The sequence below is a fragment of the Benincasa hispida genome, chromosome 12 (assembly GCF_027475165.1).
Source record: "Benincasa hispida cultivar pf3 chromosome 12, pf3_genome.v1.1, whole genome shotgun sequence".
In the NCBI taxonomy this organism is placed as follows: Eukaryota; Viridiplantae; Streptophyta; class Magnoliopsida; order Cucurbitales; family Cucurbitaceae; genus Benincasa; species Benincasa hispida.
In genome coordinates this window covers 42,225,421-42,248,497 of record NC_143489.1, presented here as the reverse complement: position 1 = coordinate 42,248,497, position 23,077 = coordinate 42,225,421, and the positions used below count along the sequence as shown (strand labels likewise).

The window sequence follows — 23,077 nt, the reverse complement described above, 5'->3', positions numbered from 1 at the left end:
TTGATTTCATTAATAAAAGGGGGGAAATTAGAATTTTGACCCAAGGTCAAATAAGAAAAGAAAAGAATTTGAAATTAAAAAAAGAAAGTTACGGCTAAATTATATATATATATATATATATATATATTATTTATTTTCTTTTTTACTTTTTGTTCACTTTTAATTTCTACATTCAATTTAATTTTTGGATCAATCTAATGGTCCAAAAATTAAATTTCACTTTTTTCACTTTTAATCTCTCTCTAAACTCTCAAATTTCTTTCTTTTCATCTTATTATAGAGAGATATTTTCATTGTATTGTGAGTTCAAATTTGTACATCTGCTCATTTTAGAGAGTTTTATTATATTATTTAAAGCTTTAAGAATATTGTAAGAGTTAGATCTTAACTCATGGAAAAGATCGGGTTTGCTCTTGAATCTGAAAAAGGAGTAAGTAGCGGTTCGATTCTCATCCATGGAAAGAGTCAAATGATATTTTTAATCAAAATCCTAAGAGGTGCTTGGAAAAGTGGATATAGATTGAGTTTGACTAAACCACTATAAAATCATGTTGTCTTCTTTTCCAACTATTTTCTAATTATTTTTGCATTTAATTTTAATTGCATGTTCTTGTCGGTTAAGATTAATTGAGTATATTATTACATAATTTTTTTATCAAACTTGTTATTTAATATCAATTATGGGTTTTAGGAATTTAATTTAAGAACATCTAATTCGTTTAATTTGAGCATATTTTTCAAAAAGTTTAATTAAACTCTATTCACCCCCTCTCTATGATTGCTATAAAAAAAAAGTATATTGAAATAGCTTCTACTACTTTATACTTTATAAATATACATGATAAAATGAAATCTCTTTCTAAGAACAAAAGTAATATTGTGAAATTAGCAATAGATGTAGAGATTTAAAATGTAACACCAACTACACTCAAATAGTGGTGTTCTGTTGATATAAAATGTACTTGTTCCACTTCAAAGTTAACTTTCATATATATAAATCTATTTTGTAAAGTTAAAATATGAAGGATCACCTTTATGTTCTAACGTCTCTCAACGAACACCTAAACTTGATAAGTTACCTTTTATATGGGTCAATATACATAAATGAGTATATTCACTCGATGTGTAACCACATACACACATAAACAATCAATGGACATATAAATTCAAAGAGTCGTGTACCAAAGGTTAAAGGGTATCAACACACACCTAAACTCGAATAGTTACATTTTTTTACATGAGTTGTGTAACTGCTTGTATCTAATGAGTTGTGTTTCGTCAACATAAAGTTGCACCTTTATCGTTCTAACATCACTCGACAGATACCAAATGAAGAGTTGTGCCCTAAAGATGGAAGGAAAAAGTTGAGATTTACTAAAAATATATTTCTATTTCAGTTCTAAAAGGCTTTCGTATACATTCAGATATAAGTGGGAAAAAAACTCTTCATTCACCTACTCTAAAAGGTGGTAGTCAAAATAACAAATATTTGCATTTTAGGCATTTTTCATTTATAGTATATTTATGTAGCTATACAACACATTTTTAGTTTTTTTTTATTATTATTATTTTTAAGAAAATTGTGTTGTATAGCTACAAAATATTAAGTAATAAAAATGATTATTAAACAATAAATCATTTATTACATGACATTAGGACTAAATCCCAATACAAGGAAACAATCAACTTGTGTTGATTGGGTCAAAATCGATTCCATTCAGTCACAGCCTAATCCAACCCAAACAAATTAAGGAATCTCTTGTTTGAGATACATTATTCAACTATAATTCTAACTAAAAAAAACTTAGATGGAAAATGGGTTACACCCAACATCTACAACACAACCACATGGGTCACTATTGTGTTACATGTCATTCTCATTTCTTTTAACGTTTCTTCATCTCTTCCTTTTTAAGTTTTTCCTTTTTCTCTAATTTTTCCTTCCATGTCCTAACTCCAACTAAAATTATTTTATCTCTCTCTTTTGTTTTTTCAGGACTGACTAGATAAATAGCAAATTTCAATATTTCATTTGGAAAAATAGTAAAATATCATTAAAATTGTGAAAATAGTAAAATAGAATTAAATAATAAAAAATAATAATGAGAAATTGTCAAAACTGCTCTCAACTAAAATTAAATATATAACGTTCAGAATTTGAAGGTGGAACGTTTCAAAACATTCAAAAACCACAAATACACTATAATTAAACAGTTTAACAAATTAGAAATTTGGAAAAGCTGCCCTCAACACATACCATAACTATGAAAAAGAAAACCCAAAGAATTCTAGTCCCAAACTAAAACAAATTAAGGATTTTGGAAAGCTTCCACTATCCCCAACACACACCATAGCCGTGAGGAAAAAAAAAATCTCTTTGTTCAAGTGACCCCGGCACAAAACTCCAAAACAACCAAAGCTTTAAATAGGCTCGAATGCTCATAAAACACTGCTGCTCATTTCCTTTGGCAACCACACGACAACGGTAACAGGTAAATAGCAGCGGCAGAGTACAAGGTGACGACTTCATTTGCATATATATATATATCATTTAAATTGGGTTAAGTCTTATCATTTTCCCTCTCAAATTCAAAATTTACAATGCTAAATCTTGTATCAACTAAAATGAAAATTTTCAAATCTCTTGTGAAATAAATTTTAATTAATTATCTTCTCAATTATATCAATTATGGTTGAAAATAATAAACTTAAAGGGAAACAAAATCCAACGATTTGGGATAATTGATTTAAATTCACTTTATAGTATATGTGTAAATGTAGATTAGGTAAATATCTTAGTTTCATATGATTATTACACTTTATCTGTAAATAGTGCAGAAAAGCTTGTTTGTGAAAAATGATAAGAGATTGTTTAAAAATGATAACAGTTGATACAATATTTCTAACACAAAAAGAAATTACATTGTATTTGAAAAGTAAAATTTGTGTAAACAATAAATTATAAACAAACATATATAGGAAAAAAACATAAAGATAATGAAAAATATTCTTATAAGAAGATCGAAACAAACATTTGAGAAGAAAAAACTGAATAAATAGAGGATAGATCAAAAGAAATATTTGGGAAGAAAAATAGCATCGATAGGATGAACAACTATATAAATATGTTTTATATAACAATGACATAATGTTAGATTATCTATTAATAAAAGATAGATTCGAATAAATAAGGGTGGAGAAAAATTAGAAAAAATCTCCAAATCTTTGACAAAATAATCCAAAATTTGATTCCATCCAACCCCAAACTTATTCCCAAAATAACTTACAAAGACAACTTCATAATTAGACTTGAATGGATAGAAAATAATTATTTTCTAAAAAGTCAATAATTACATAAATCTTCATAACTTCACATTACAATTATACTGTATGTGTAAAAGTGTAGATTAGTAAAATCTTATAACTTCATATTACTATTACACTTTATGTGCAAATTAGTTAATTACTAGAACATACGAAAACTGGTAGAGAAAAATTTATGAAAATGCAATGCTTGTTATAACCGGAACTCACGAAAAATTGTAGATAAAACCTCATAACTTCACATCATTATTACTATGTATGTGTAAAATAATTAAATTTCATAATTTCGTATTACAATTATATTATATGTGTAATTGGAGATTAGGTATGTTTCAGACACCATCAAATGCAAATCGGGAATATCGAAAAGGTTCATCATCTGTAGGGTACATGTTGTGCTAAAATTCTTATTCAATTTTGTTTTTGCTAAATCTCCAAACTAATCCTAAAATTTTGCTCTATACACCAATTTCCTGTTTTTTTCATGTGTTTCTTCATTTTTTTTTCTTTTCTATTTTTCCTTCCATTTTCTCAGTACCAACTCCAGTGAGAATCATTTTCTCTCTCTCTCTCTTTTGTCCTTTATGCATTTCTTCATCTTTTTTCTTTTCTATTTTTCCTTCCATTTTCTCAATCTCAAGTTTATGGCGAAAAAGAAGAAGAGTTATTTAGGGTAGCGATTTTGAAGTCGGTTTTTAGTTTTGATGAGAAGAAAACTAAACTTCTCCGTATATGCGTAGCTAGTAGGTGAAGAATGTTGATGGAAAAGCTTCTTCTAAAGGGAGAGAAATTAAAATGGAGGCTTCTATGAGCCTTTCCTTTAGAAAATTAGGGCATAATTTGAGATTAAGAGAGAGAAGAGGGAGATTGTGTACTTTGGAAATGTCGAGATATGTCGCATTTATCTTGAAGAAGAAGAGGGACAACCACGGGAAGAAGAAATATAGAAAGGAATGGAGGAAGAAACCTAAGGAAAACGTGAGATTGACACACGACGCTATGAAAATGGGTTACATAATTGAGTTACAAAGTTGGATATAACCCAGTAATTATCTAAGTTTTGTTTTTCTAACTATTCAGAACGCAAATTCTAATCTAAGTCCGACATTATAGTATGTTTGGCACCACAATGATGTGAAACTTTTTGTTTGAGAAGCATTATTCATTCCTTTGATCATTTGGATTGAATAGATTCGATAATTCTTACAAGTCTAATTTAGACTTCAACAACTTTCATTTCAGATAATTTTTCTACTTTCTTTACCTACCCTATCGCAGTATTTTTTGTATCAAGGCACAACAAAGACAAATGTTTGAAAGACATCTTAATCATGATATTCGTTTTGTATTGCAATTAAAGTACGTTTTCAATACTTTAGATATTATTTAATACTTCTATGTCGTGTAGTGCATCACATTCATGTTCGAGGTCATGGATGTACAAATAAAAAAGAAAAAAACAATATTTAAATTATACAATAGTAGAAAAGTTTTATTTGATGTCTAATATAAAAATAAAATATTATTATATGTCAAATGGTTAGAGCCATCACCCGAATCATTGAATATTCAACCACCTCTGAACTTTTGAAAAGGTTAAGACTATTCGCAGGGACAACTACTATAACTATAAGTCAATAAATTTAATGATAGTTCCTCTCATTTCTATATTTGGTAATAAATTAGCCACTCAGCTTTAACATGCCATTTAGTTCCATACTTCAATACCTAATTACTTTAAGTTCCATCTGATAGCTATTTGAAACTAAATTTGTAGTATTTAAAGTTTAAAAACTAAACATTGTAGATCTATTTGATATCTATTTTGTTTTTTTTTTTTTAAATTAAACTTATTTTTCCATAATTTCTTACGAGAATTTGCATCTTTCTTAAGTGTAAAAGTTGCAGAGTTGAATTCATAGACAAATTTATAAAACAAAAACAAATTATAAAAATTTATCTTCTTTAATTTTCAAAATTTAACTTGATTTTTTAAAGTATTGGTAATAACTACATAACAAATGAAGGAATTTAGAGATGAGATGAGTGTTTATAGGCTTAGTTTTCAAGAACTAAAAACCAAAAACCAAATATAGTTACTAAACGCGATCATAGTTTTCAAAAGTTGTTTTGTTTTTTATAATTTGATTAGAAATTCAAGTATTTTTTTAACAAATGTGAAAACCATTATAAAAAAATTGAGGTTATGCTAGTATATAGTTGAGTTGATGAAGCAATACTTGTGTGAAGTCATATCAATTCTCGACTAGATTTGTTGAGCTTGCTAAAACAATTTTCTTTCACGAATGTATTATCAAAGCAATTGAGGTAGAAATTCATTCCCTCTAGATTGAAATGGATTCCCAAATCCTATAGAATGTCATGACTAGTAAAGATCACTTTCAAAACAAGCTCCAATATTTTGTTGATTTCATGTGTGAACTCCTTCAAGGTGGTGCAATCTAAGGGTTTCACGTTGTCAAATATAAGTGTAACTCTATGACCCACAAGTTAGTTATTTGCGATACAAATTGACGACAATTTGACTTGAAAATCACCTTCAATTCGTGGTCCTTGTCCTGCATACGATATTATTTATCTTTAATATTGTTGTTTGTTCATTCGAAAGAAAAAATCTGAACATAATTTAATGCTTAAAACTTTTCTACACACATTCAAATTGAATCATCATGGATTGGTAATGGTAATTGAAGGACATGAGTTTGATAAAGGGCTTAGAGTGAATGAGTTCAATATAAGGTAACCACCTATCAAGGATTTTAAATCTTACGAGTTTTTCTCAATACCCAAATATTGTAAGGTCAGTCAAGTTCTTGTGTGAGATTAGTCGAGATGTGGATGAGATGGCTCAAATACTCTTGAATATATATATATATATATATATGTATGTATATACAAAAATCAAATGCATTTATGATGTAATAGAGAAAAAGAAGTATTGTTACAAAATTTGGAGCATTATTCCAACACTAGGATTAAATATGAACTAAAACTTGACTTTTAGGTAAAGGTTAACGACTAAAACTACTTTAAATGAAAACAAAAAGGTGGCTTGATTTTCAAGAATGTATTACAAACATAAAGAAAGAGGCGGAAATAATTGAGGTGTCAGCGGCAAATGGTTGTACAATACGTTTAAAAACAAATGCAAAGGAACAGCGGTTATTTGTTGGATCGTTCATCAAAAGGGGATTTGGATTTGAAGTTTTAGGGCAAACGAAAGGCGGAGATTTGAAAATTTGCAGCGAGAGAGGCGTGGATGAACCTAATCCCCAACCATTACCCAACCCAATCTCCAAGAAATTTAATTCTTTTTTGCCTCTTTGGCCAACCCATCACCTAAACATGAATTTCTTGCAATAAATGATATTAATGGATCCACCCACAAACAAACACACTCAGACTCTCTCTCTCTCTCACGCATCAACTTGGTCAAAATGTGGAAGAAATGTGAAACTAATAAAGTTTCATGGCTTCAATTTCGCTGAACCGCGAGTTTGGTCGCCAACACCACCTTCCCCACACTCAATACGCCACCTCCTCTGACAGTGATGCGACCGACCCTCAAGCTGTATATGGTTCTTTCTCCTTTTTAACGGTTTGGGTCTCAATTCTTGGGGAGGAATTACTGGAATGCGATAAGATTTTTGGGATTTAACACATGTTCTTGTTTAATGTGGGTAACTGTGAACTGTGAAAACTAGCGGAAGCAAAAAGAGGGATAAAGAAGGAGACAGAAAAGAGAGAAAAGGGGTTGGAACTTGGAATGAGGGGATACCACGTGCAGGTTTCCATTAAAGGAGTAAAGGAGTGAGTGACCCCACTAAACCCAAACTCCAACCTACCTCCTCTGCCAGTTCTTTTAAGCTTCAAGTTTGTGCATGATTCACACCGATCACTAATACCCATTTGATGTTTTTTTTCAAATTTTTCTTTTGCATTTCGGCAGTCTTTGATTCATGATGAATTAATGGTTTGTAGCAACCATTCCGTGAACTGAAGTATTCTGATCTACTCTTCTCCAAGATTTTGGTTTCTCTTTCTGCACCAAGGTTTGTGGCTTCCTTTTGTTTTCCTTCTTTTTTTAGTTCTACTTAATGGGTTGTTTCGTTTTTGTTATTCTATGCTCAATTTTGGTGCATGACATTTTTGGGAAGAGGGGAAACTATTAGGTATGTGTCGGATCAGTCCTCAGTAGCTTACTTTCTCCAAGTGGGAAATTGTTAATTTGGATATGGGAATCTATTTTCCCTTTTTCTTCCTTCTGTTTTTGTGCTTTCTGAAAAATTATTTATCTGCTTCTTTTAGTTTTGGCTAGAGTGTAATTTTCTGTCTATGATTTATATAACTGGCGATTTATGGGTTACTTTGGACTTCACGATGGGAGGGAATCCTCTATCAAAGCTGATGGCAGAGGAAAAGTTTTAGATGCCATGCACCTGTAAAATCCATGTCGTGTCTACGCAATCTTTATGTGGTCAGATTCTTTCGCTAGGTCCGGCGATGTTAAAATAATGATATACAGTATGCTGCACTTGGCACAGAAAAAAGGAAAAGCCCATTTAAGAAGGCTTTCCCTAAAAGCTGCATGATAAATAATTTGATAGTTTTGCTTGAAACTTTTCTCATTTTTTTTTCCAAAACTTGGTGGATAGCTCTGTTATAACTTGGAGGCTCTGTTACGTTATTTAGTCAGCATTTCAGCTGACTGTCTAGTTTATATCGCTGCAGCATGTCAGAAGCCCTGAGGAAATCAAATGTGATCAATTTTGGGCGTGGGAATGGATACTTGAATGGGGCAATACCCATCAGAAATGCAACTGCAGTACCTGAAGTTGATGAGTTCTGTCAATCTCTTGGTGGGAAGAAGCCAATCCATAGTATTTTAATTGCGAACAATGGAATGGCTGCTGTTAAATTCATACGTAGTATTAGAACATGGGCTTATGAAACATTTGGCACTGAAAAGGCAATCTTGCTGGTGGCCATGGCTACACCAGAGGATATGCGAATCAATGCAGAGCATATCAGAATTGCAGATCAGTTTGTGGAGGTTCCTGGTGGAACCAACAACAATAACTATGCTAACGTGCAGCTTATTGTTGAGGTACTTCATCTTTCCAATCAAATTTGCATTATGTTCTAGTACCATTGTTGGCCACATTTCATAATTGGGATTGTTTCTTATGTGAAAGAAGAACAAAAGAAAGGAGAAAAAAAAAAAAAAAGAAAAAAAGAAAAAGAGAACTCTTTCTTTTGATCAAAGTAAGTCGTACAAGCAAATCCTCATAGAAGGTTATGGGTATATATCTCAGTTCAATTTCGCTACACTCTTAAAACAGCCAGTGTGTATTTTAGGAATTTCAAACATCAATTTCACTACTGACGTGGCCTGTATGAATTGTTGTGGAAACTGTATGTTTCGAGTCCTGTAAAACCTGGATTGTATTTGTTGATGAAGATGCTCTCACACTCATTAGAAACTTGGTAGCTTCTTGGTCATCACATGTTTTTACTTTTCGAGGGTTTTCTTTTTTTCCTGATATAAAACCGTTTATCATAGTAAATTGATCCACTATGTAGATGGCAGAGATAACTCATGTTGATGCAGTTTGGCCTGGATGGGGCCATGCATCTGAGAATCCAGAGCTACCAGATGCACTGAGTGCAAAAGGAATCATATTTCTTGGGCCTCCATCAATATCTATGGCGGCATTGGGTGATAAAATTGGTTCATCATTAATTGCACAGGCAGCAGAAGTACCCACCCTTCCATGGAGTGGTTCTCACGTAAGTTCATATCATTTTCTCTCTGAACATATCATGCACTCGATGATCCACATTCAATATATTCTTTATTTGGTGTTTAGGTGAAAATTCCACCTGATAGCTGCTTAGTTACCATCCCAGATGATGTGTACAGGGAAGCTTGTGTTTACACAACAGAAGAGGCTATTGCCAGTTGTCAAGTTGTAGGTTACCCTGCCATGATTAAGGCATCATGGGGTGGAGGCGGTAAAGGCATAAGAAAGGTTAGAACAGCAGCGTTATGGATGCTTACTATATAGGTAGCTTAGGAACAATGAAAATAACCTTGGGAGCTGAACTCCCATTGATGAATTTGAGACGAAAAAACACAATGACCATTTTTCTTTTAAATCGTTCTATTAATCTCAACCTTCAGGTTCATAATGATGATGAAGTGAGAGCATTGTTCAAACAAGTGCAAGGTGAGGTTCCAGGATCACCCATATTTATAATGAAGGTTGCAGCACAGGTCAGATAAGATATCAAGTGCACTTCATCACAATCTTCATTGATTCTGTAGGGGATATTTTATTCTGACTTTTCATTTACTTTTGTCTGATTAGAGCCGGCACCTTGAAGTACAGTTGTTATGTGATCAATATGGAAATGTTGCTGCGTTGCACAGTCGTGATTGCAGTGTTCAGAGACGCCACCAAAAGGTTAGTTCATATTGTTTTGTCCAGTCTCCATTTCTTGGAAATCAATGCTTTTGTAAGTTTTTCTAAATTGTTCACACTATGAGACTATTATTTAACTTTCTGTCCTCTGCCTAACAGATTATTGAGGAGGGTCCAATTACGGTTGCACCATTGGAGACAGTTAAAAAGCTAGAACAGGCAGCTAGAAGACTGGCTAAATGTGTAAACTACGTTGGAGCAGCAACTGTTGAGTATCTATACAGTATGGAAACTGGAGAGTACTATTTCTTAGAGCTCAATCCTCGGTTACAGGTATTGATGACCTTAAATTTGTAGCTTGACATGCCCATATTAGTGACCACTTAATTCATCAATAACTCCTTTCCAAGCCTGAGATTGATCCTGTTGAATGTGGCCTGTGAGACATGATGGAATCTGGTGAAAATGTAAATTTAAATCTTGCCAAGGGAAGATATTTGTTTGCTGAGTAAGTGCGGTTGTTGTTTTTTGTTTACTGAGCTATTTGAATAGAAATAGCATCATGGAAAACGATGTCTTGTGGCATATTATAACCTCAATTAGTCCTAGCTGTGTTTATGCTTACTCTGAGACATGCATTCATGAATAGCTGTTTCTGTTGAGTATATCCACATATGTTTTTTTATCACAAAAAATTCATGAGGGGTGATGATTTCGTCTATCTATTTATTTTAAACAGGTCGAGCACCCAGTGACTGAGTGGATAGCTGAAATAAACCTTCCAGCTGCCCAAGTTTCTGTGGGGATGGGAATTCCTCTGTGGCAAATTCCTGGTACGATTTAAATCTATGGAATTCATTTTGTGATATTTGTCACTTGAAATTATATATATCACAAAATCATATATAATTTTTGAAATCAGAAATCAGACGCTTTTATGGAGTAGAGCATGGTGGCGGATATGATGCTTGGCGGAAAACTTCTGTTGCTGCAACTCCATTTGATTTTGATCAGGCCGAATCCACTAGACCAAAAGGACATTGTGTAGCTGTCCGAGTTACAAGTGAGGACCCTGATGATGGGTTTAAACCTACAAGTGGAAAAGTACAGGTTGGTCGAGTTTCTTATGATTTTTTATTTTTTATTTTTAGTAAGATGAAAGATGTTAAAATGTTTCCAACACTATGCAGGAGTTAAATTTCAAAAGCAAGCCAAATGTGTGGGCATACTTCTCCGTCAAGGTAGGCCTTTTTCTCATAGATGTATGTTCGTCCTATGATTTATCTAACATGCATGCTGAATTACATTTGCTGTATACTTTGCAGTCTGGAGGAGGGATTCATGAATTTTCAGATTCTCAGTTTGGTAAGCATTAGTTCTTTTTTTTTTTGGGTGGGGGGAGAAGGGAAAGTTTGGTAAGCATTAGTTGATAGATACTTTAAGCACCTAGTCCTTCAGTTTGAGTTTTGGGGAACACTTGTAGACACATTAATATATTTAAATTTCTATGTTTTATTGTGAAGCAGAAATTGCTTTTACGTGTAATGGTCAATAAAATATTTCTTAGAAGAGGGATGGTTAGTACACTGAAGGTAGGAATGCCCCTTCAGCATTGATAACCGAATTTTGAAGAAATTATTTTAAATTTCAATGAGTTCCTCAAATTATCAAGCAACTCTTCAAGGTTTTCATTCATGTCCTCTGCTAGATAGGAGGATTAGGACCAGGATGCTTCAAAATTTTCTCCTGCAAAAGAGCCTTCTAAAGTGTACTTCAAGAAGACAGTGTCATAGAGATCTTCCTGTTTGGAAAAAGGACATTTCTCTAAAAAATTAAGGTTTTATATTTTGTTTCGGTTTTGATGGTGGTCTCAACACAAATGACACAACCAATCTTGAGATTCAAATTATACTCTTCAACCTAATTGGTGACTTCTGAGTTCTCCGTGAAAAACACAGTAAAAATGTGACTCATTGTTCCAAGAATACCCTTTTGGCTAGCATATTCATTCTTTTCAGAACTTTGGAAGGAGCTTCATCCTTCCATACCTGTGCGTTGAAGTTTCTATACCTTTCTTTGCAGCCTGCCCCTACCTTAAAGGCATACCTGCTGTTTGTATAATGCAATTGGGGTAGGGCAATACTTTAGTTTATTTGGATTGAAATGAATAGAACAGTTTACTGAGAGGATCAGAGAGATTAGGTGAAGTTCGGTCTATTACTTTCAGCTTTTTTTTTTTTACGAGTCCTTCCATGTTTTGCTTATTTGTTTTTCAGTTGGCCCTTTTTTTTTGTAATTACCTTCTTTGATTAAATAGAATTGAAACTTGTTTTTGTACATTCGTCATTCGTTACAAAATCTCAGTTTCTTATTAAAAAGAAATAGGAATATGGACGATATTTTGATCATAAAACCTAAGACAATTATTTTTATTTGGTAATTTGTATGACTTGCTAATATCGTGATTTCCTCTAGGTCATGTTTTTGCATTTGGAGAATCCCGAGCTTTAGCAATTGCGAATATGGTTCTTGGGCTGAAGGAAATACAAATTCGTGGAGAAATTCGAACGAATGTTGATTACACAGTAGATCTTTTAAATGTAATGCTAAAATGATATAATATTAAATTCCATTCTTTTCTGCCAGTGTGAAGTATATCATTTTCTTTATTCAATTTTGGTGGAAATGCAACTTAAGAATAATAGTCTACAGGCTCTCGATTACAGAGAAAACAAAATTCATACAGGCTGGTTGGACAGTAGAATTGCTATGCGAGTTAGAGCAGAGAGGCCACCTTGGTACATTTCTGTTGTCGGAGGGGCTCTATTTGTAAGCACTCACATTTGATAGTAATTTCAATTTCTAAACGTATGTATAGTTAAATAAATTGGTAACGAGTTTTCTTTGTTCAACTCAGAAAGCATCTGCCAGCAGTGCAGCCATGGTTTCTGACTATATTGGCTATCTTGAGAAAGGGCAAATCCCTCCCAAGGTATTGTACTGAGAGATTATATTTAGGTACCTGATTTTTGTTGCTTCGATGCATTATCCTTCCTACATTATGTGCTAACAAATTTAATGGCAGCACATATCTCTTGTCCACTCTCAAGTATCACTAAATATTGAAGGAAGCAAATACACGGTAATGCTTCTATCATTTGATACCAATGCTTGGCAGGTAGCGATTATGTAGCTTATTGACATCACTGCATTTGTCGGGTATTCATTGTAGATTGACATGGTAAGGGGAGGACCTGGAAGTTATCGGCTGAGAATGAATGGGTCGGAGATTGAAGCAGAAATTCATACCTTACGTGATGGAGGCTTATTGATGCAGGCAAGTACTTGTCTTGAAGGTTATATTTAGGAATATTATGCACTACTGAAGCCCATAGTCCACTTTTCTTTTCTTTTTTTTTTCCCCCTTTTCTGGATGAAACATGTGAAAACTAGAGGAAGCCCTCGTAATAAGAAATTACTTTCAAGATTGAGCATGTTCGTTGACTTTGAATGGTCAAGCAATTTGAATGCGTAGTTTGAATTTTGAACAGTTAGACGGAAATAGTCATGTTATATATGCTGAAGAAGAAGCGGCTGGGACTCGTCTTCTTATTGATGGGAGAACATGCTTGCTTCAGGTTTGTTCAGCTATCCCTAATTAGACCCCATCCCATTCCTGAACACTCTCCAGTATTGGCTTCTGACGTTTTGTGCTCTTTGTTAATCAGAATGACCATGATCCATCTAAATTAGTTGCAGAGACACCATGCAAACTGCTGAGGTATCTGGTTTCAGATGACAGTCATATTGATGCTGATGCACCATATGCTGAAGTTGAGGTCATGAAGATGTGCATGCCTCTTCTTTCACCTGCTTCTGGAGTTATCCATTTTGAGATGTCTGAAGGTCAAGCAATGCAGGTTAGTGGCAGAATTCAATGATGGAATCTGGGTACTCTAGGTATGGTGAATTTATGGAATCTTTTGTCGTTTTAGGCTGGTGAACTCATAGCAAAGCTAGATCTAGATGATCCATCAGCTGTAAGGAAAGCAGAGCCGTTCCATGGGAGTTTCCCCATCTTGGGTCCCCCAACTGCAGTTTCTGGTAAAGTTCATCAAAGGTGTGCTGCAAACTTAAATGCAGCTCGGATGATTTTGGCAGGATATGAGCATAACATTGAGGAGGTGAATCATCTCCTGTCTATTTCTGCTATCATCAGATCCCTCTCTTTATATACACTCATTCCATATTTATGCATTCACTTATGCATATTTTCATATCCACATATCTGCACCACATGCATACGTATACCTGTATATATGAATACACATTTCAAGTCTTCTCATAGTAATAAAAAACTAGAGAAAATTCTCTCCTCTCTCAGGTGGTGCAAAACTTGCTCAATTGTCTCGATAGTCCTGAATTACCATTCCTACAATGGCAAGAATGTATGTCAGTTCTTGCAACACGTCTTCCCAAAGAACTCAAATTTGAGGTGCTTGATTGTCATCTGAATCCTTCTTCCGCTTTTATCCTCAACTACTAATTTTACAACAATCTGAATCTTCATTCATTTCGTTTCATTAGCTGGAGTTGAAGTACAGGGAGTTTGAAGGGATTTCGAGTTCCCAGAATATCGATTTCCCTGCCAAATTATTACGTTCTATTCTTGAAGTAAGTTCCTCCACCAAATTCCTTTCAAGTTCTTGTTGAATTGGCTTTCACAAAAGGTAAACTCTTCTTCTGGCAGGCTCATTTATCCTCCTGTCCAGAGAAAGAAAAGGGAGCTCAAGAAAGGCTTCTTGAACCGCTGGTGAGTCTTGTGAAGTCTTATGATGGAGGAAGAGAGAGTCATGCTCGTGTTATTGTTCAGTCCCTTTTTGAAGAGTATTTGTCAGTTGAAGAACTGTTCAGCGACAACATTCAGGTGATGTGTTTTCCCAATTTGATCAATGATTCTATAGTAGAAAATAATCATGTGCTCCCATGGAGCTAGATGTTGATACTTGCAGTATAAATTAGGACTGTTCTCAAGTGGAGGCCTCTCTGTTTTTGATATGGCTATCGTACTTATTTATCCAGATGGATTGTAGGATTTATGCTCAAGTATGCCTCTTCATTCGGAAGGCATAGATCCATCTCAAAACCAATTGGTAATGTGAGGAGTAATTCATTTATCTTGGGTGTGAGGTCCCTTGGTTTTTCCAATATGAGATTCTCAACATGCCCCCTCAAGAAAGTGTCTCTTTTGAGTTCACCATTCTTGATCGGATCACAATTTCTTTTTTATGGACCAAATGCCCGTTTGGGTTTTATGGCTTATGATACCATATTTGATATTATGGAGTTCCATCTCAAAACCAATTGGTCATGTGAGGAGTAGCCCATTTATCTTGAATGCGAGGTCCCTTGGTTTTCCAATGTGGGATTGAGTGTTTGTTGAATCTTTTCATGTCTGTGATCTAATCTACTAATCGAACCATTCACAACTTTGCTTACTTTGAGAAGGGTGTTGCATTACTAAATTGTTTCATACTGGGTTTAGGAAGTTGAAAATCTTGTTTCAATATATTCCAAGTTAAAAAAATATTTACTTTTTTGTTTTTGCTATCTTCTTCATTTTTTCTAAATTCTCAAAGTTGATAGTATGTTGAGTTTAGTCTGTAGGTAGGTGCTTAACAAATACTGAGTTTAGTCTATAGGTAGGTACTTACAAATACTAAGTAGTAACATTGTGAGAATCTTCAAGTGTAGTGGTATGCTAAATTCTAATGTTTCATCAAGCAAGGAATTGAAAAATATTCCAAAATTGGTAGATCAATTAGAAAGATTTGGGGGACTTTTTATTTCCTCAAGTTCTCTGCTTAAGATTTTGTCTTTTTTGTTTTCTTATATTTCTTTTGTAGTTATGGTTTTTTTACGATTTGTGACAATTGGATATTTCTTCTTGTAATTCCCATGGTGCATCCAGTGGTTGTCCTTACCCCATTGGCCATTGTATATGCCATTCTTTTAATGAAGATTTATTTCTTATAGAAAGCAAAGTTACGTTCTTGTGTGCGTTTGGTGGAGTGGTTTTACAGTTATCAACATGAAATTACTATTTCCTGACACGAAGTTTTATCTTTTCCTTACAGGCAGATGTGATCGAAAGACTTCGACTTCAATATAAGAAAGATTTGCTGAAGGTCGTTGACATTGTCCTTTCTCATCAGGTACTAATTTCTATCTTGCCTTTTCCGGCCTATTTGATGTTGATATTTTGCATGTGAATATCAATTTTGTGCTCACTTTTTGGCTTACAGGGCATCAGGAGCAAAAATAAGCTTATATTGCAGCTCATGGAACAACTTGTCTATCCTAACCCTGCAGCTTACCGTGATAAATTAATACGATTCTCTGCACTTAACCATACCAATTATTCTGAGGTTAGTGGAGGTTTCCGTACTGTTGAGTTAATTAGTTAATTATGTCCAAAATCTTCATAGGGTGGGGTTTCGATCTGTCTGATATCGGGGGTATCCTTCTGACTTCATACCACAAAAATCATTATGCCGTTGTACCTGTCGGCTTACATTACATTTTAGTCCCCACTCTTTTCTAAGCACATGTTTAAAATGCTTAACACAGCTGGCGCTGAAGGCAAGTCAGCTATTGGAACAAACTAAGCTGAGTGAACTCCGTTCTAATATTGCTAGAAGCCTTTCTGAATTAGAGATGTTTACTGAGGATGGAGAAAATATGGACACCCCAAAGAGGAAAAGTGCCATTGATGAACGAATGGAGGCTCTTGTAAGTGTTCCTTTGGCCGTTGAGGATGCTCTTGTAGGTCTCTTTGATCACAGTGATCATACCCTTCAAAGGCGAGTGGTGGAGACTTATGTTCGCAGGCTATACCAGGTACTTATAAAACTTCTGTAAACATACCCACTCCAGGTGGAGTCGACTCTTGCATGTCTAACTATGTCAATATGTTCCTTATCCAGCCCTATCTTGTTAAGGGGAGTGTGCGGATGCAGTGGCATAGATCTGGTCTTATAGGGTCGTGGGAGTTTCTAGAAGAGCATATTGAGAGGAAAAATGGTATTGAAGATAAGGAGTACTCCCAGTCAGTTGAGAAACACAGTGAGAGGAAATGGGGAGCCATGATCATTCTAAAGTCTCTACAGTTATTACCCACGACTCTTAGTGCTGCACTGAAGGAAATGACTCACAACGTTAATGAGGCAACCAGAGACAAGTTTCTTGAGCCAACAAACTTTGGTAATATGATACACATTGCATTAGTGGGCATCAATAACCAGATGAGCTTACTTCAGGATAGGTAACGGCTTTACCTATTACTCTGCACTGAATTCCAATCTTTGGATGAGCCCTTCTTGTGGAGATAAAAATTTATCGATCATCTAAGCTTAGCATCTTTCAATGAATTTAGGATTTTGTATGCCTGGCTTGTTTGGATTCTAACTCAATTACATATTATATGTCATTTCTTATGTTGTATTTTTCTTTGTTTGTGCATGCATATGCATTTTTACTATAACACAGAAATGTATTGGTCTTCAATGGTTCTATATTTCTCAGCAAACTATGTTTTCTTAACAAGAAACAAAACTTTTCATTGCTGTAATAAAAGGAGACTAATGCATTCCGAGCAAACTATGTGCTAGGTAGATAGCTTAAATGGATTATAAACTTATCTTAGGATTTCTTTATTGCTCTTCTTTTTATATGCTTGCCTTGATAATAAACAGTGGTGATGAAGATCAAGCTCAAGAAAGAATAAACAAACTGGCTAAAATACTTAAGGAGCAAGAAATTGGATCTAGTCTACACTCTGCAGGTGTAGCTGTAATTAGCTGCATCATTCAGAGAGATGAAGGACGAGCCCCTATGAGGCACTCATTCCACTGGTCAGCGGAAAAGCAGCATTACGAAGAAGAGCCTTTATTGCGTCATCTGGAACCTCCTTTATCCATTTACCTTGAATTGGTCAGTCATGAACGCATCTTTATCATTTACCATTCAATGCCATGATTGTCTTGCACCAGAGTGACCGGACCATGGTGTAATTTGGTGATCTCTTTCTCACCCACCTGCATATTATCTGCTCTTCCAGGATAAACTCAAAGGGTATGGAAATATCCGGTATACCCCTTCTCGGGATCGTCAATGGCACCTGTACACTGTTCAAGACAAGCCAGGAGTGATTCAGAGGATGTTTCTGAGAACACTTGTTAGGCAGCCAGTCTCTAATGAAGGCTTAGTAGCATATCCTGCCTTGGATGTAGAAACCCGCAAGCCTCTCTCTTTTACTTCAAGGAGCATCTTGAGGTCCTTGATGACTGCAATGGAAGAGCTGGAACTCAATTCACACAATAGTGCTATCAAACCGGATCATGCTCATATGTATCTCTACATCTTAAGAGAACAACAAATAGGTGATCTTGTTCCCTATCACAAGTAAGTGTCCTCTTTCTCCGGTTACTATATTTTTCTTTATAAACAATAGCATTCTTAAAGGAGTTTGTGCTTGGATTAATTTCCAGAAGAGCTATCTTCGATACTGAAGAAAAAGAGGCTGCAGTGGAGACCATATTGGCAGAACTTGCTCGTGAAATCCAGTCATTTGTTGGTGTAAGAATGCATAAATTAGGCGTTTGTGAATGGGAAGTAAAACTTTGGCTAGATTCTTCTGGACAGGCAAATGGTGCTTGGAGGGTAGTGGTAACAAATGTGACGGGTCATACCTGCACTGTACATGTAAGGGTTCAAGCGTCCTTTTTTACTCTTCCAAACGATAGATAAATATGTTTGCATGCAACAGTAAACTAGCAAGTAGGATTTTCATTGATATAAACCATGGGTTCCTTTCTTAATATTATTATTAACTTGTCACTTTTTTGGTAAATGATAAGAGGATATACCAGTACCGTATCCAGGAAAATTTGGGGATAATTATTTGAGTCCAGTTGATAATGTTATCTAGGGTTAGCTGGAGTTGCATTGTTCATTGAGGTTGTCTTTTATACTTAAGACGATGGTTACTTTTTAAAGTTTATTAATTTATTGTTTATGTTCGTGTACAAGTCTTAGGTAGCAAGGTAAACAATGAATCATGCTTGGTGATAAAATAAAATATAAATAGTACATCTGACAGGTTGGATGGTTCCTTTTACACAATTATGTACATATGGATATTTTTTTGGCCAAGCAGTATGACGTAAGCATAAAACAATAGGATAGATGTTATTTGAATAATGTTCAAGTAGACTATACCGTCAGTAAGTGAAATTACATAGCTGACATTAAAACACTTTAATGATAATCACAATATATTTTGATATCCAGATATATCGTGAAATTGAGGATACAAATCAACACAGAGTACTCTATCATTCAGTCACAAAGCAGGCCCCTCTTCATGGCGTGCCTGTGAGTGCACAACACCAGCCACTGGGAGTTCTTGATTTGAAGCGTCTTTCTGCCAGAAGGAGTAACACCACTTACTGTTATGACTTTCCGTTGGTGAGCAACATGTCTTGCTATACTACAAACTACTAGTTCGTTTCTTTTGTCTTCCAAGTAATTGTGTGCCCTTGAGTCGCACAGACCAAATACTGAGAAACTAAAACATAACTGTTTTTGCAGGCATTTGAGACGGCCTTGGAAAAGTCATGGGAATCTCAGTGCCCCAATATTGGTAAACCCAAGGAAAAAGTTCTTCTCAAAGTTACCGAACTCGGTTTTTCTGACCAGAAAGGTTCCTGGGGCACTCCCCTTGTCCCTGTGCAGCGACAACCTGGGAAGAATGATATTGGTATGATAGCCTGGTTAATGGAAATGTCAACGCCAGAGTTTCCCTCTGGAAGAAAAATATTGGTTGTAGCGAATGATGTAACCTTCAGGGCTGGGTCTTTTGGCCCTCGAGAGGATGCATTCTTTCTCGCTGTCACTGATTTGGCTTGTGCTAGGAAACTGCCTTTAATTTATTTGGCAGCAAACTCTGGTGCCCGAATTGGGGTCGCTGATGAAGTCAAATCCTGCTTTAGAGTAGGTTGGTCTGAGGAATCTAGTCCTGAGCGTGGTTTCCAGTATGTTTACTTGACCCCTGAAGATTATGCTCGTATTAAATCCTCTGTCATTGCACATGAAGTACATATGCCTAATGGAGAAGCCAGATGGGTTATTGATACCATTGTTGGAAAGGAGGATGGCTTGGGTGTAGAAAACCTAACTGGCAGTGGAGCTATTGCTGGTGCATATTCAAGGGCGTATAATGAAACTTTTACTTTAACATATGTGACTGGAAGGACCGTTGGAATTGGTGCTTATCTTGCTCGCCTTGGCATGCGGTGCATACAAAGGCTTGATCAGCCTATAATTCTCACTGGTTTCTCTACACTAAACAAACTTCTTGGTCGTGAAGTTTATAGTTCTCACATGCAACTCGGTGGACCCAAAATCATGGCAACCAATGGGGTTGTTCATCTAACAGTTTCAGATGACCTTGAAGGGATATCTTCTATTCTAAAGTGGCTTGGTTATGTACCATCTCACATGGGCGGTGAACTTCCAATTTCGAGACCTTTGGATCCTCCAGATAGGGAAGTCGAGTACTCCCCTGAAAACTCGTGTGATCCTCGTGCAGCAATTTGTGGTGCTTTGGATAATAGTGGAAAGTGGATGGGCGGAATTTTTGACAAGGATAGCTTCATTGAAACACTGGAGGGCTGGGCAAGGACGGTTGTAACTGGAAGGGCAAAACTTGGAGGAATCCCTGTTGGAATTATTGCGGTAGAAACACAAACGGTGATGCAAGTCATCCCTGCTGATCCTGGCCAGCTGGATTCCCATGAGAGGGTTGTTCCTCAGGCTGGTCAAGTATGGTTTCCTGATTCTGCATCAAAGACGGCCCAGGCATTGTTGGATTTCAATAGGGAAGAGCTGCCACTTTTCATTCTTGCCAACTGGAGAGGCTTTTCTGGAGGCCAAAGAGATCTTTTTGAGGGAATTCTGCAGGCAGGCTCAACTATTGTGGAGAATCTGAGAACATATAAGCAACCTGTTTTTGTATACATTCCAATGATGGGTGAATTACGAGGTGGGGCATGGGTTGTTGTGGATAGTCGGATCAATTCACAACATATTGAGATGTATGCTGAAACAACAGCTAGAGGTAATGTACTTGAGCCTGAAGGAATGATTGAGATTAAATTTAGGACGAAGGAATTGCTTGAATGCATGGGTAGACTTGATCAACAGCTGATCAGCCTGAAGGCAAAACTTCAAGAAGCAAAAGGAAACGGAATCCACAATCTCACCGAATCTCTACAGCAGCAGATTAAAGCTCGTGAAAAAGAGCTTTTGCCTGTTTATGTTCAGATAGCCACCCGATTTGCAGAACTACATGATACCTCCTTGCGAATGGCTGCAAAAGGGGTCATCAAAAAAGTTATCAACTGGAGTGATTCTAGATCTTTCTTCTATAAGAGACTGCGACGTCGGATTTCAGAAGAATCATTGATCAAGACAGTAAGAGAAGCTGCTGGGGAGCAGCTTTCACATGGAGCTGCACTGGACTTGATTAAGGACTGGTTTTCAAATTTTGCCATTGGGATAGATGGAGAAGACGCATGGATGGATGATGCCACTTTCTTTAGCTGGAAAGAAGATCCCATGAATTATGAGGACAAACTCAAGGAATTGCGAGTCCAGAAAGTATTGCTTCAGTTAACCAATTTGGGTAGTTCACATTCGGATTTGCAAGCTTTACCTCAAGGTCTTGCTGCTCTTCTAAGCAAGGTATTAACCAGTCAATGACAAAATTTTGTACTTTACCATGTTACTTAATGCAGAAAACTGATTGTGTAAAAACAATGCAGGTGGATCAATCCAGCCGAGTACAATTGATTGATAAGCTTCGTAATGTGCTTGAATAATTCTATAGGTAAGTTATTGATTGTGGTCTCAGATCTGCAAATGTGATTAACTTGATAATTTCTTATGATAATCTGAGACATTCTTGAATCCAACAATTACTTGGTTGCATATAAAAGTCACCAATTAGTTTGTTGGACAAATGAAGCTGCTCACCTTATATGTCTGTTTAGTCTTATTAGTTTTAGGAAGCATTTTATTACTTTGAGAGAATAAGATTTTGCTCATGCCTCTAGTTTGTAGGAAATAAATTTTGTATGTAAATTAAGACAACTGGTGTTGGTAGGGTCTCATCTGCCTTAGCCTTACTGTATCATTGTAACTTTGCAAAATTATAGTTAATGAAAATACGAGGTCATGAGGCTTAATTGAACCATTTTGGCCATCAAGAATGGTTTTCCACGAAATTCTACATGTATGAATGGTAAGTTTATTGCCTATTTCGTAGTTATTGAAATGCGTGTTTTTCATTATTGGCATACAAAGTATGTTTTCAGGTAGAAGCAGATTGCTAGACAATTTAAAATCAAAGAGTTATGGTGAACATGATATGGTTTTTGTTTCTTCAGTAGGAACACTGCTCATGTTCTTGTTTAATACAATAATAACATCCAGAACCAAATGCTTTTCATTTGCAAAAATTCGTAACTTATTTCCTTTTTACTTGTTCTGTTTCTCTACCTTCAATGTTTTCTGTTGTTTCCTTTTCTTCTTTTTGTTTTTCAGTTTTTCCTTTTCCCTCTTCTCTGCTTTCCTCTCTTTTTCCTCTTTCTGTCTTTCCTTTTCCTTTGCTCTCCTATCTTCTTCCTTCCTTCGATTTTCCTTTTCCTTTTCTCTTCTCTCTTCATCCTTTCTCGGTTTTTCCTTTTCCTTTGCTCTCCTATCTTCTTCCTTCCTTCGATTTTCCTTTTCCTTTTCTCTTCTCTCTTCTTCCTTTCTCAGTTTTTCCTTTTCCTTTGCTCTCCTTTTCTTCTCTAGCTCCTTCGTTTCCTCCTTTGTAAGCTTTCTTCTGATGTTGAAACACATTGGTTGCGAAAAGGGGGAAAAAAAACTTTAATCCCTGAAGTCTCAAGAGTTATGTAGTAGTCTCAAGCATCAGATTGCTTCTAGTTATAATAGCCATATTGCCGTCCAATGGCCTGCAGCCTTATTTTTTGGCTTTCAGCATCTGGGAAGGAGGAAAAAGCCGGCTAGCACCAATTTACCTCGTGTTTTACAAAGCACTTCTTTTACCTGTACTTGACCCTCCGAGGCAATTGAAAAACATATACTTCAAAACGTTCCAAACATAGATGAAAAAGGCTTATCTATCATCTCCAGCAATGTTATTCCAAAGAGAACTGTCATGGGGCTCATTAATAATAATA

General features: G+C 35.6%; 1 protein-coding gene across 3 annotated transcripts; it reads left to right on the top strand.

Moving 5' to 3' along the window:
• Positions 1-6,513: 6,513 nt before the first annotated feature.
• Positions 6,514-22,086, top strand: LOC120067234 (acetyl-CoA carboxylase 1-like). 3 transcript variants are annotated; one of them, XM_039018760.2, is made up of 33 exons: positions 6,514-7,155; positions 7,295-7,397; positions 8,077-8,452; positions 8,929-9,135; positions 9,216-9,377; positions 9,530-9,622; positions 9,717-9,812; positions 9,930-10,103; positions 10,510-10,603; positions 10,693-10,880; positions 10,961-11,011; positions 11,096-11,135; positions 12,246-12,370; positions 12,483-12,599; positions 12,688-12,762; positions 12,856-12,912; positions 13,003-13,107; positions 13,322-13,408; positions 13,499-13,690; positions 13,766-13,954; positions 14,155-14,265; positions 14,358-14,444; positions 14,521-14,697; positions 15,908-15,985; positions 16,076-16,198; positions 16,401-16,670; positions 16,757-17,094; positions 17,525-17,762; positions 17,890-18,233; positions 18,320-18,533; positions 19,122-19,298; positions 19,422-21,575; positions 21,656-22,086. In XM_039018760.2, exons 3-33 carry the CDS (start codon positions 8,078-8,080, stop codon positions 21,710-21,712), a joined length of 6,795 nt encoding a protein of 2,264 aa, XP_038874688.2. In that variant the 5' UTR covers positions 6,514-7,155; positions 7,295-7,397; position 8,077; the 3' UTR covers positions 21,713-22,086. The 3 variants fall into 3 exon arrangements, with proteins under 3 accessions (XP_038874688.2, XP_090164228.1, XP_038874687.2); XM_090308102.1 differs by lacking the exon at positions 7,295-7,397 and having other exon boundaries at positions 6,696-6,903; positions 8,071-8,452; XM_039018759.2 differs by lacking the exon at positions 6,514-7,155 and having other exon boundaries at positions 7,257-7,397.
• Positions 22,087-23,077: the final 991 nt, after the last annotated feature.